General features: G+C 41.0%; 1 protein-coding gene across 3 annotated transcripts in view; it reads left to right on the plus strand.

Annotated features, from left to right (window-relative positions):
• Positions 1–15,285, plus strand: part of Ctnna2 (catenin alpha 2) — a 1,084,017-nt gene that overhangs the window by 294,818 nt on the left and 773,914 nt on the right. For all 3 annotated transcript variants that reach the window (XM_032906324.1, XM_032906321.1, XM_032906322.1), the window contains one exon: positions 7,791–7,957. In XM_032906324.1, the coding sequence (XP_032762215.1) occupies positions 7,791–7,957 (167 nt within the window). The remainder of the gene's footprint in view (positions 1–7,790; positions 7,958–15,285) is intronic.

The raw sequence follows: 15,285 nt of genomic DNA on the forward strand, positions 1-15,285 counted from the left end.
TTTCGTTTTCTCCACTTTGGTCATTTACATCCTTCAGTTTGCTTTATAGCTAGAGAAGTTATTTTTCCAGTATGCTTCGAAAATGAGCCAATTGGACCAGTGTTGGGTCTTTGAGTGCTATAGCACTGTCTTAGCATTTTACAAAAATGGTCAAAATGGTAAATTGTTCAGAAGTTTCACACTGTCTATTCAATTACTGTGTTTAAAGCATTTTAAAAGCATGTGTGAATATGTAGTAAATTTAAAAAGGAAATGGCTCTTTAATAAAAGTATTATTTTAAGTCCGGGTTTAAGTTTAAATGGTCCTAAGCCTAAAAAAAATAGTAAAAGATGTTCGTTCTGGATTGAGCACAAACCTGAGGTGATATGCATGAATATAAACATGAGGTGATATGCATGATTAATATAAACCTGAGCTGATATGCATGATGAATATAAACAATGAGCCATGAGGATAATGCACAGAACAGTAGACAACAGAGGCCTGGGAAGAGGAAATGTCTATACTAATAAGTATTGCGAATGCTTGAATTGCCTGGACTTAGAGAAACTCCTATTTTAACTCTGTAATCTTATTTCATTGCACAACAACTTTATGGTCTGTAGTTGTTTCATTGCTAAATACTATTTTTCAATAGTCTTTCAAATACAATTCCCAGTATTTAAGAAAAGGAAACAGGAGGACAAGAAGTTCAAAAACTCACGCTTGTCATTCACAGCAAATCTTAGGTCATCCTGGGCTTCAGGAAACACTGCTTCAATAAACAACAGCAGAGAGAAGAGGGAGGAGAGACAGACAGATACAAAGACAGAAAGACAGAGACAACATTTAAGACAATGAAAGATGGAGACTTTTGCTTTTCTTCTTTTTTTTTTTTTCCTTACCTTTTTTAAAGAGTTCTGTGTTGGGAAAAGAAAAGTTCGTTAACTGTCAATATTTTGTGTAATTAGACAGAGGGGAACAATGTAGTCAGTTTAAATGCTAGCAAAAATACAGATAAGAACTGTCCAGAGGGCAGTCATCAGCAGTCCCCTGGTGATAGGTCTTAAGTTGTAAGAACTAAGAGTGTTATTTTTAGTGCCTTTTAATAGTCTGTGGTTTTTGGACTTCATATAGACCAACTGTTTACTTAGTAATTGAAATGTTGTCAATGTATATTTGCACATCAACCATAGGAAGGGTCACTGGAATGCCTCTCTCCCCTTGGCTTCCTGAGTCATCATTCCCTGTTACCATGGTTATTCTGCAATGCTTTGCAGCATGCATTTTTCTTCACTTTCGTTACATCAGTTTGAGTTCAGGAAGTCAGACCCTTGAATGCCACAACTAAGAGCATGCAAAGAAAACTGAATTAAACTCACCACCAGGCAGGCTGGCAGTCACTGGCCATGTCCATCCTATGTATTACCTGACCTTCACCTCACAGTTTTTCAGTAGTTCAGTGATCAGATTTCCCAGGGTGCTTGTCTTACTTGCAGACTACTCCCCAAAGAATGAGTCGTGTTCTGGGGTCATGTTGGATCATGATTTACATCCTACACAATTTTCCTCCTCCTAGGACCCTTACTGTCTCCCTGGTCCCCTCTGGGCACCATCACCAGGGTTCATTGTTCACATGTGCATATTCCTCAGGATTATACTGTTGTTGTGACTGTTGTTGTTCAAGGCAAGTGACATTGAAGCATACATTCTGCTGTCACACAAAAAGGTTTTGCTGCACAGGGATTTATTTCCTTTTTAAAAAAATTTTAAATTTTTATACATGCACCTAGTGTATTTTGATTGAATCTACCTATTTCTTCTCAATTCTCCAACTGCTTTTCTTTCCCAATCCACTTTCTTTTAACTTAATGCTTTTAATCAAATAGTCTCCAAGGCCATTTAATGCTACCTGTATGTGCACAGATGAGGGGCCATCTAATAGAGTATGGGGAATGACAGTTATTCTCTTGCTTTTGAGCAAGGAGCACAAGAAACTAGATCATCCAAAAATATGCTTCCACTCTGTAACCAATATTTCAATGATTCTTATTAAAGTGAGAAAAATCAAGCAATGGAGTTAATAACTGTATTAGTAATAATAATCTTTATACCATCAGTATTAGTTACCTTTCTGTTGCTGTAGAAAAAAATAGCAACCTAAGAGAAAAGGTTTGTTTTGTCTTTGGGCTCCAAAGAGATCCAGTCCATCATGGTAGGAAGGTGTGACAGCAGACGGTAAAGGCAGGAGGCTCGCTGGCCATATTACAACTGCAGTCAGGAAACAAAGTGTGAACCGGAAGTGAGGTCAAGCCTCAAGCCTCAAGCCTACTCTACTACTTCTTTCATCCAGGCTTTGTGGTCTATCAGTTCCATAACCTTCCTTAGGATCACCAGCAGGGAACCAACTGTTCAAACACATGAGACCCTGGAGGACATGTCTTTTCAAACCACAGCAGCTCTTGATCTAGGTAAAGGCTTATGCCAGGGGCCTTAACAATATCATCTTTCATTTGAACCCTAATAACAGTCTATCAGACAGCTAACAGTATTTTTTCACCCCCAATTTATTTGAGGGACAGAAACATTATGATCTAACAAGCACTGGGTCTATGAACCTTCGGCTTTCTGATTTTAAATGCCTATTCTCATTTTTCAAATCTATTTTTCTTTTTTAAATCAGCATATAGGTTATTAAATGCCATTATGGTATTTTCAAACAAAATTCATTCCACTTGATTTTCCTCCCACTCACATGTCCCTCCTTCCTGACCACCATCTTCCTTCCTGGACTACATTTGATTTCATGCCATATGTGACCTTGGATCTGGGAAGTAAAATATTAATTGAGATGATTAAAACTCAGAAAGACAAAAGCTTTCATGCTCTCTCACATATAAGACTTCACCTTGTAACTTATATTTTACACACATGGATATAAATAGAGGTAAACGCTTTTCACCCTTAATCCATGTTAAAATATATGGAGCTTTTAGATTGATATTCCTGTCATAAGCTTTTATGTGAAAGAATTACACATGACTGGTTGTGTCTAACCCATCACTCATGCTACTTTTCTTTCCAGTAGGTGATAGGGACTTAAGGAGATTAGTCTTCACCTGGGAACATAGTTCCAGTTAGTTCTATAATCAAGTAACTGACATTGAATATTTCCACACATATGCACATAGTAACCAGTAGATCCCTGCTTTTCTCTCTCCAGTACCCCTCCCCTCTCTTATATAGTCTTTCATTACCTTGCTAATTATTACAGTCTTATAGAACACCAGTTCCCTGAGAAAATAGCTAATTTTATCATGATAAACTTGCCTATCATCTTGTAATATAGATTTCCGTTTTGTCCCAGTAATCCTGAAGCTACGGGGATATAAGACACATTAGTGTTATTGCTGATTTCACATCGGCCTTCCTTTGGAATCTTTAACAATGTGAGATCATTTGTATCTGCTCAGAATGGGTTTTAGTTATTAATTTAAACTGAATGAAATTACCTGCACTTTATCTCAGAGTCCTCTCAGAACAGCCTGATATTTACATTTACATACCTACATTTTCTCAGAAGAGAATGTGCCCTTCCCCTCCCTTTGCCCCTTCCTTCCCTCCCTATGGCCTTCTTCCCTCTTTTCCTCCCTGTGCCCTTCCCTTTCTCCTTTTTCCATATCCCTCTGTTTTTCTTTTGCTTCTTTTCACTGCTCTTTGTCTTTCTTATGTATTTCTTTGTCTCTTTTTCTTCCTCTTTTCTCCTCCCTCCTGGGCATCTATCAAACTACTCACTGTCAGTAAAAGTGGCCGAGGATGGGAAGTGGAGGGCATCTCAGGGGAGCTTCCAGGTTCTGTGTCTCTGCAGAAATACTTGAATAGAGAGCGGCAGGTAACTCGGAAGCTGAGGCCTTCTATTGAGAACAGACAGATTTTCAAGGGGGCAGCAGGTCACGGTGGGAAAATAGTTGAACATCTTGAGTCCAGGCTGTCCTAACAGAAATGTCTCTTTTGTGACCTGCTTTCTTGGATCATCGCTAGAGCATTGGCCTTGCCACTCACACTGTCACAGCAAGTTCTGCACATAGCTTTGTGAATCATCTGCTCCATTAGCAGCCTATTACATTTTACCTTATTTACTAGCCTGTGGGGGTAAGTACATTTACATGTGCCAGAGCACACATGTGGAAGTCAGAGAACAACTTTCAAGAGTTGCTTCTCTATTTCTACCATGTGGGTCGAACTCAGATCGTCAGGTTTAATGGCACATACGTCTACACAACCAAGACATCTTGGTACTTTTTTTTTTTCTTGCAGTGCTGGAAACTGAAGCCAGGACCTTGTTCATGCTGGGTGAATGATATTCTATTAATCTACAGTCTCAGCCCCTTTGTCTTAACCTGCATCTAGGGGTGTGTGCTTAACATTATAAGCCAGAAGTTGCTGTTAGACTCTCTGGAATGCTGCTGTACATTTTAGTCAGCCTTTGAGGGAAGCGTAGAAGCTCCATCTTTGCTCTTTGCCAGCAGGGATTTTCATGTGTTTGTTCTGTTTCCTTCCCATGAGCCTTTCCAGCCCCACCCTCCATCCATACTGAACTCCTGCTCCACCAGGAGGGCCTGTGTGTGCCCTGCCCCAGATTTATTGACTAGAAGTGCATCCTGATACCTGTTACCCTTTGGCTTTGATACACTTTTGGCCACCATGTAGCCAGCCTGTGGGTGGAGTGGTGTTACATGATGCTATTCCGATCCACTGTCTGAATATTTGAAAAGGAAAATCCAATCGGATTAGGCACAGGTTGGTTAGCAACACTAGCCCTCTATGTTCTGAGAGGTGATGAAACAAATTGTCATTTTGGAGTTATTTATTCTAAGAATAATCCCAACTTAGTGGTTTCCTCTTATCCACGGTAGAGCTCACCCCTGTTTAACCTGTAGAAACTGGAATCATCCAAGTATATTCCTCTCTCCCTTTCTCTCTCTCTGTCTGAGAGAGAGAAATCTTATTGTCCTTTGCACAATAAAGTATATTCTATAAACTGTGACTTCCCATTGATACCTTAGACAAAGTTGTTGAGCTTTCTCTATGGTGATCCTCTTTGAATTTGCATTGAGGTATAATGTCTTTCCAACTACAGTGAAAAGAATGGGTATAATTTTGCTTATTTCTGCCTGGTTAATATATATTTGCAATGAATTTTATTTTATGTAGCTAACAAAGAGATTCAGATCCCTCTTCTTCTCCCTCTCCCCTCCCCTCCTCCCCTCCTCTCTCTCTCTCTCTCTCTCTCTCTCTCTCTCTCTCTCTCTCTCTCTCTCTGTGTGTGCCAAGTGTGGGACATGTATAGTGAATAAGTGTTTTAAGTGTTTGATAATTACAGTCTCTAATTGAAATCTGTGTTAGACTTCCAAGGATTGTGTGTTTTAGCAGTTCACCATCTTACAGATACAAACTTCAAATTTTAAGTTCCTCCTAAACTGTTGTCAGCATGGATTGTTTCCTTTTACATCTCTGTATAAATTCTAAGTTGGAAAATATACTTTTTGTTTGTGTTATAGCATCATTCAAGGACCCAATGATATAATACATTTTCTTCCATGCCTACATACCTTAATAGAAACTCAGACTGCTATAAAGGATGGATGAACTTTAACACTAATAGACAGACGTACAGGCTATTTTGACCTGCATGTAAAATGATTGGTTTCTTTCCACTTGTGTCTTAGCATAAGCTTTTTCTTAAGAATAGAACCTTGATCATTTCTATTAGAACATCAAACAAACTACTTCACCATTAATCAAAGAATTAGTCCTGTCAACTGCACTTGTTGAGTTTATTGTAGGTCTCCTATCTCGAGTATGCTCCACTACCCAGAGCTCTGCTTGTGCTTCCTGCCAGCAATTCCCTCTTAATCAGGTGTTCCTCACTAACACAGCATCAGGCTTGCCCTGGTCAATCCTCTCTCTTTGCTTCCCACTTCTTGGTATCCCTTTACGAACACGTGTACCTGACTCCTGCATCCTTATTCATCATTCTAGATTCTCTTCACAAAATCCACTGGCTGTATTTCAGTGACCTCTGTCATATCTACCCCCTATATATTTGGGTCTTTTTATATCAAGTCCAAGCTTCATCGTGCTCTAACCCTAACCGTGTTTGTCCCGTTACCTGGTTTTTCTTTCCTAGTCAAGTCTCCTCCAGTTGACTTTATGTAAAATGACTGACCTATCTTCCAAGAACAAAAATCGATTAGAGTCACTTTTCTGTGTCAATGGTACAATCCAAACCTCTTGAACGGTGTGGTGTGGCAGCCCTCTCCTCACAATACCCTTCCGTGCAGCCAAAGCTCCCAGCTCTCAGCCTTAGGCTCCAGGCTCCTGAGTCTCATGCAGTTCTCATCTTTGTGCCTGAGTGGAAAGGCACCTTTCTTCATCACAGTTCATAAGAGAAGACTGCTCTCCCCTAGACCACTCTCCACTAAATAAGGAAATCCCTACTTTCTCTTCATTGTGTCCCTCCCTCCCTCCTTCCCTCCCTCCCTCTTTTTTATTTCTTCCTTTCTTTCTTGGATATGATCTTCGTATGCAGAGTCACTTGCCTAGAATTTGACATATAAATTAGACTGACCTCAAAATTTCAACTATCTTCCCACCCTGGCCTCCTAAAAGTAGTTTTTAAAAGGTCAATGTTTTAAGAATCAGTTCTCCACAGCATCGCAGCTAATCCTGGCTAAATTCTATTGCCAACTTAACATAACCTACAAGCACCTGGGGTGAGTGACCCTGAATTGAAGAACTGTCTCTCTCACAGCTGCTCTCAACCTGTGGGTCATGACCCTGTTGTGGGTGGAATGACCCTCTCACAGGGGTCACCTGAGACTATCAGAAAACAGAGATATTTGCTATAATTAGTAACACTGACAAATTTGTAGTTATGAGGTAGCAATGAAAATAATTTTATGATTGTGCATCCCCAGAATATAAGAAGTAAACCTAAGGTGGAAAATGACCGCTATATCAGGTTGGTCTCTGGGCATATATCTATGAGGAATTATCTTAGTTTATGATTGATGTGTCATGGCCCAGCCCCACTGTGAGCTGTACCATCCGTAAGCAGACAGCTCTGGGCTGTATGAAATAGCTAGCTGAGTATGCGCCAGTGCACGAGACCGTAAGCTCTGTTCCTCCTTCATGGTTGCTGATTGACTTCCTGCTTGAGTTCATGCGCTGACCTCCCTCACTGTTGGACTATGCCCTGGAAGCCTACATGAGTGAAATCCCTTCCTCCCCACATTTTGCTGGTCATGGAGATTACCACAGCAACAGAAAGCAACCTAGAATAGTGGGATAATTAATTTCAAATATGGGATGTCAGTCACCTGAACCTGTTGCCTAGGAAATGGTTCTGGCTCCAAGAAAATGGAGTGATATAAATGTTGTTACATCAAATACATTAAATGGCTTTCATATTGGTGTTAAAAGCTCGATTTTGGGGTTGGGGATTTGGCTCAGTGGTAGAGCGCTTGCCTAGCAAACGCATAAGGCCCTGGGTTCGGTCCCAGCTCCAAAAAAAAAAAAAAAAAAAAAAAAAAAGCTCGATTTTATGGGTTAATGTTAAATAATAACTTTTTTGTCCATCAGCTCTGTCTGTGCATTGATAAGCTAGACTTGCAATGTCCACTATGGTACTGGCCTTTGAGAAGTGCCAGCATTGCTGTGAGATCCAATTTAGCTAGCCACAGATCTCTCAGCTCACTACGCTCTCAGTATCCTCACCACCCACCCACCTCTCTGTGTTTTCTTGCAGGTGAGACAATGCGGATCGCCTCCTCAGAGTTTGCTGACGACCCTTGCTCTTCGGTCAAGCGTGGCACCATGGTGCGGGCAGCACGGGCTCTGCTATCGGCTGTGACACGCTTGCTCATTCTGGCTGACATGGCAGATGTCATGAGACTTTTATCGCATCTGAAAATTGTACGTATGTAGACTTCATGAAGGCCTCTGGATGGGGATTAGGGGACAGCTAGGAAGGATTAGATACGTTCCACTTCTTATAGATAACCTGGTTCCCCTCGCTTCCCAGGGTACCACCAAATTGTTCCAATAGCTAATTTATAGCCCACAGTGTATTCAAAAGCTAAGCTTTATCTGAGTCATCTCCCCACCTCCAAACAGAGCTTAGAGTACATGGCCTGACATACTTAGAAGGTAGGAACCTGTCATATGCTAGTGTATTTATGCATATGTTAATATATAATTTTTGAACATTCTGTAGCCTAGCAATAAAACAGTGCCCAGTTCATATAGGACTACTATTACTTCTTGCATCAAGCACCTATATTGATCCTGTGGGTTTCTGTGCCTCCACCAATCCATGAAAGCCACTGTTCATACCTTGCCTGTTGTCCACACTCCCTTGTAATTCTTTTGTTTTCCAGTGGGAGTTGACCCTTGTCATGGTCACATATTCTCCCCAGATCAGAGAGTAAGTTAACTTCCCTGATCTGTAACCAAAAGGTTTCCCAATGGTTTACTGTTTGCTAAATAGAATTGTTGTTGAGGTTGGGGATTTAGCTCAGTGGTAGAGCGCTTGCCTAGCAAGTGCAAGGCCCCTGGTTCAGTCCCCAGCTCCAAAAAAAAAAAAAAAAAAAAAAAAAAAAAAAAAAAAGAATTGTTGTTGAACTCATGCAACAAACACAAGAGGGAGAAATGTCTCTCCCCAGAGACTGCTGAGTTCAACTAGCACAAACTCTGGGTTTTTCTGTCTTCAGGTGAAAAGGCATGAAGGACAGGGTTTTCCTGGGAAGTGTATGATGGATGGGTGGGTCTCATCCTTGGACAATGCTAGGTCATCCTGGCCTGAGCTTGATGCTCTTCTACTTTTTCTCCAGTCAAATGGACATGCGCTGGGAGAGGGAGTGATACCGGTGACGAGTAGTGAATGCTCAGTCACCTCAGCTGTTTCAGATTTGTTCAGGTGGAGGGATCAGGACACCATGTAAGGCATAAGTGTTACCTGTTATAGTATTTACCAGACAAGATGCTGGCATAAAGCCCAAGATTCTTTGTTTATAGGCAAACTCCTAGAAACTTTTGCTCCCTTTCAAATTCTGGTTTCCTCCTTGAACTCTGTGACCTTAACCCTAAAACAGGATACCACATTTCATGGTTTCCAGCAGGTCCCTGGGAAGGCAAAAGACAGAAAACAGACTGTGCTTGGGATTCTTGTTATTAAAATTTTCTCCAGTAAGTCCTCCAATGCTAAAGAAGGCTGTTGCAAACTGCACGAGGTCCACAGTTCAAGAAAGAACTTTACTTTTCCCAAAAAAGAATTAGGGGAACAAAGCAATGTTAAGAGAAACTGGCCACTGGATTCAAACTAACATGGTTTAGTCCAAGGGTGTGCTTTCAGCTTGCTAGCTTTTTGGCAGGAGTGATGCCTTCTCATGCATTGGGATGTCCCTGGAGCCTGCGTAGACTGCAATGCCTGCTGGCTCTATCCAACCTCCTTCTGCCTAATGCATACTTTGTAATAGTAATAATGTCTACTCAACTATACTGGAGAAAAAGTTTTATGATCATTACTTTACACACTACTCAGGCATTAAAGGCAACATTTTACGGAAAGTATTTTTTTCTGCAGGAAGTCCTTGTGAACAGTTGGTCAATGGGACTGACCCTAAACAACTGTGCATTAAATATGTGGGTTAAATATTCTCTCTGAACAGTTCACATAGTGAACATGCTCTTTATATTTTTTTTTAAAATTTGATTACTTTTGAGAATTTTTTATGGGTACTGTATTTACAGCATATTCATCCCTCCCTCTATACATTCCAACTCCTCCTGACACAGCTTTTCAAATTTGATGCCTTTTCTTTTTAATTATTATTATTACATATACGTGTGTAGAGATAAAAAGACAGAGACAGAGACAGGCAGACAGACAGACAGACAGACAGCCTACTGAGTTTATTTCGTGCTGTGTACATGCAGGTGTGTTTAGGGCTGATCATTTGGGATTGGCTATTGTATCATTGTGCTAGTCCTTGGAGAAGACCGATTTGCCCCAACAGCCCCACTTGCCTAAATGTCTTCATCAAACGGCAAGCTCTTTTGAATTCTCCTTCATACTTAGGGGTTGTCATTGTCAGATGCAGGCTTTGTGGAGGCCACCGTAGTTTTGAGATTTGTTCTACCCTATCTCAAAATAGACATCCTTACCTGGTTCTCTGGCTCTCATAATTTTTCCTCTCCGGAAATATCAGGCAGGAATCCTGTCTCTGGTTTTCTGGCTTTTTCTTTCTGCTCCCTGAGGTTTAGGTGTACAGCTTGCAAGTGTAGCAATTGGTATCAATTTTCTGCATTTGACACAGTTTTCCATCCCTATAATACTCTCATATGCTGAAAATAACTTTATTTTTATAGTGTTTGCTCTCTAATACCACACAAACCTGCCATGGGGCAAACATCTTAGGAGTGGAAACATGAGGATCAGCGGTTCGAGGTCACCCTCAGATATATTAAAACCTTGTGGCCAGCCTGGGATGTATAAGACTTTATCTCTAAATAAATAGTTAAATAAATACAATTAAATAAATAAGTCCAAGCTTCCACAGTCTACAACACTAGATATGTCTGTGTTCAGGTCTCTCTATTCCCCTATCCCCTCCCCCGTCTCTCCTTCCCTCCCTCCCCACCCCCTACCTGCCCCTCTCTGTCCTGCTATTTTGGACAGTGCTGTTGAGTAATACTTCTACACCCCCTTGTTATATCAATTGTGCTCTCTCCTCACACAGCAGATTGAGGGAGGTTAAAGAAAAGGATTTAGCACAAAATCATGCAAAGGTCAACCCAGCAACATTAAGTAGGCCTGTCAAACTGTCGCTAGTAAAATTAAAAATGATTGTAGACTAGATAATGCATTTGTTCTCAGACCACAGCAACAGAAAAGGTGGAATGTTGCCATCTTGTGGACATGCTCAGAACTGCACTTTCTGGAGCTACCACTGACTTGGAGTGAGGACTGTCCCGTCTTGAGTTCCTATCAGTCCTGATGTCATTGCTTAGAACCATCTTCTGAAGACAAAGCCCCTGCTAAAACTGGCATATAGAAAAAGTCACTATAAATTAACTTGGTGTGTTTCTTTTTGACTTGAGTAATTTATTAGTGAAAAGCATAGCCTCTGGAAATATTACATACACCATTTATTTTATAAATTTAGGATTAAAAGCATGAGAAACCGTTGTCTAATGGCTGTTGAGGGAGAGCAATCAGCTTTCATCAGACACAGGCCCTGGTAGATTGCCCATGTTCCAGTGCATGGCTCTGGAACCATGCACAATCAGGTGGCACTAGTCAGACTACATGCTTTATAACCAGAGGCCGTGTGAATGGGAGAAAGACAGGGCAAGGGAGGTCTGGTAGGGTGCCAATGGAGGAGTGACAAGTGGAAATGATGAAAATATTTCTAAATATATATGACATTCTGAAAGACTCAATAAAAATATATTTAAAAAGAAAAATACATGCAGAAGATTAAATAGCCAAAACCCCAGAATGGTATCAGGGGTGGGAGGATGGTGGAGGCATAAGGCCCCATACCCCACTCAGGAGATTTTGCAGTGGAATGCTGCCAAGGGAGCGAGCATCAGTTTTCCTCAGGCATGCAGCTATCTAGTCCAGTCCATTGTCCTATATCCATGCACATACATGACGTGGACTCTGCCTTTTAGCAAAGGGACCAGGAAATCAGAAAGAAAAATAGAATAGTTGAGGGGGAGAGGAGAGAGATTGGAGAATAGCAAAGTGTTGGCAGATTTGATAAAATGCACTGTAAGCTTGTACAAAACTCTCAAGCAATAGAAAATGAAAAAAAAACCAAAACAGAACAAAACAACAACAACAATACACACACACACACACACACACACACACACACACACACACTCACATACAGACACCAGCATTTACATGTGTTAATCTAGAAGGTTAGAAACTACCGATCTGGTTCTTTTTCACTTTTCCAGAAAAAAAAGTCTCTTTAGCATATGGTAGTACAAAAGTTTCTTGCTTTGTTGTTGTCATTGTGGATGATGATGATGGTGATGACGATGATGATGATGATGATGATGATGATGGTGATGATGATGATGGTGATGATGATGACGATGTGACCACATGACTGGCAAGCAGCCGCTTAAGGAGGAAGGAGTTATTTTGGCTCACGGTTTGAGGGGATATAGCCCATCATGGAGGGGAAGGTATGGCCACAGTTGACTGCATAGTAAAAAGTGCGTGCAGCTGTCATAGGATCTCTTGGCCTCACATTTTAGAATAGGAAGTACAAGGATCATAAGAACTGGAGACAGGCTATAAAACCTCATGCCCACTCCCTGGTGACCACTTCTTCCAATAAAGTCCTACCTTCTAAGGCTTCCACCGCCTTCCAAAGCACCATTGTTTCCTGGGAAGCAAATGCTTTTTACTGGAGCCTGTAGGACAGTTCCCACTGGAGCCACAACTGGGCTTTCTCGTCAGAGTTAAGAAGTGAGTCCACCCCTCTGTTGGCTCAGAACTATGGGAAACCAGCAACTCCCTGCAATGTTACCTGCTAATGGCTATTTTACCTCAAGCATTACCATTTACTTTTAGGCCATGTGCCAAATGCGTTGCTGTTCATCCTTTCCAGATATGGATTCCTTTCCTGCCATAGTAACTTATGAGAGCAGAGAGGAAATTAGCCTCTCATCAGAAGTTCTTGTTCATGTTTCTCTGTCAGTAGTTCACTAAGTATATGAAATATAGTCAATTTATTTACCCAACATCTTCTGTTTTGTACCCCAATGTGTAATTATTACAAATTTGAGTGATTTTTGAGCTAATGCCAGACAAGCCTCTAAAAAGTAGTAAAGTCATAGAGGCTCTGAGAGATTGGGCGATATATAGATATAATTTGTATATATGTATTTATACTGCATATATGTATATATGTATATCTATATAATATATACAATATATGTAAAGTATACATGCATATATAGAGATAGATATGTAGATATATAGATACATAGAGATAGATAGATAGATAGAAAGATAGATAGATAGAGAGATAGATAGAGGGAGGGAGGGAGGGAGGGAGAGAGGGAGAGAGAGAGAGAGAGAGAGAGAGAGAGAGAGAGAGAGAGGTAGATATAGAATCCTTTTGCTTTAAATACAGGCATTTTCATTGTCCATACTAAGTCCTCTATTCTCTCATGCAAATGCCTGCATGTGCTTTTTTAGAGCATCCTTCTCCTCCTATGTTATATTAAAGATTTCACGGGGCTGCAGAAAGGTTTTGCTGCTATTACTACTCCCACTGCTGCTGCTGTTACTGCTGCCCCAGATTCAGGAGGGCAGTTGTAATCAGTGGGTGACATAGTTCCAACACTCAGTTAGCACCCACATGAGGAATGGCTGTGCCCATCAAGCTAATCGCTCGCTCATCAGACACTATTGAGAATACTCGCTGATAATAATCTCTTCTGATGCTGAAGTTGCTGGGGAACTCATTTCTTAGCCAGACACCTGGTATATCATGGAGTCAATTGACACTGTCAGTGTGCTATGTTGACATGCGGCATTTGGGGATTTTAAAGGAAATCTCACATTTTAATCACTGATGGCGAAGAAGGGCAGTGATTTCCGCGAGACTCTGATTTAATGTAATCAGGTTACATTGTGAAGTTGTTTGCATGAGTGATCGCCTTATACATCAACTCATCTAGGCAAATGAGCTCCAGAAAAACAAATGCCTTCTCTAGCCCCACTCTCCTGTCTCAAAAATTAAGTTCTTAGCTCTCAAATAATTTCTTTCTCAAACGTAAAGTAATAAACTATCAAATAGTAAACATTTGTTCAGCTTCCTAAGGTAGTCATAATTTCTTAGTGACTACTGGGGTCCAGATGGACATCAGATGTCCCATTGTTTGGGAACACTGATGATACATGGAAGGTTGGCTAATATTAATTGTCAACTTGACACACGTGCAAAGAGGCAACCTTGGGTGAAGAATTGGCTCCATCAGATTGAGCTATAGTCCTGTCTCTGGGCATTTATGTGATTGGTGATTAATGCTGGAAGGCCTGACCCACCAAGGGTAGAACAAACCTGAGGCAGGTGGACATGGACTGTGTGAGAAAGCAGTGGGCCTGGAAGCATCCCTGCAACGTAGCTCTGTAATCTCCGTTTTACAGTTCTTTCTTAAGTTCCTCCCTCAGCTTCCCTTGAGGATGAGCTGTAATTTGCAAGATGAAATTAATCTTTTCCTCCCTGACTGGTTTTTGGAGAATGCTTTATCACCACAATAAAAAGCAAACTAGAACACAGTGCAGCCTGGGGTTATCTATGCTGATTACTGCAGCCTACGCGATGGACTATTTCTCAGTGATTTTTAGTCTCGTGCCTCCATGGCAGATGATGTACCTGAATAGCAACACTTGATCAATATAGAAACACAGAAGAGACTTTCAAAAATTCTAAGTGATCAACCCCGATAATAACATCTAAACACACCAATTACTGAGCGGATTTCAAAGCCTTCTCGAGAATGTTCCATTTTTCTATCGTCTCTGCGCAGATCACAACCAAGGAACGCCTGGTTGAGCTGCTCCGGCTTTGCCCTGTGCAGTAGGAGAGGAGTGGATGTCTGTCAGAGCACAGCGGATGAGGGGCCGTTAGTGAGACTGAGTATCTTCATTTCTCCATGTTCCTGTATCTCTCTAGTCTGATACACTTCCTTCCCAGCTTACCCCTACAACGGGACCTGTAGCTAAGGGAGGCTCAGCCTTTCCAGAGGAGCTCCAAGAAGCCTGTGTGCTTTCTGCAGCTTCATCTTTACCTCCTGGTCCCTCGCCTAGAGATATATTTGTATAAGAGCAATCATTCATTAAAATGTGGGTTCAAACCAAAATCAGTTTGATCCTGCTTCCCTAGACTTCTCCATATCTGCAGATTTACACTTTTTCTGGTCAACCCTAGGCAAGTACCTATCCCCAGATACCTGGAGACCAAGAAATATTTGAGAGTAGAGCTTTTTTTTAGGGGGGGAGTGGAGTTCAGTGGAGCTGATATCCTTTCCCTCGGCATCCAAAAGTTTGTCTCTTCTTAAAATTAAAAACTTATTTTTAAGTAATTTTGAGTTTACAAAAATGCCCTCTGCCTCTATTTTTCTATTCCTCTCCACATTTCTTATCTATCTATCTATCTATCTATCTATCTATCTATCATCTACCTACCTACCCACCTACCTACTTACGT

Source organism: Rattus rattus, chromosome 6, assembly GCF_011064425.1.
Source record: "Rattus rattus isolate New Zealand chromosome 6, Rrattus_CSIRO_v1, whole genome shotgun sequence".
Lineage (NCBI taxonomy): Eukaryota > Metazoa > Chordata > Mammalia > Rodentia > Muridae > Rattus > Rattus rattus.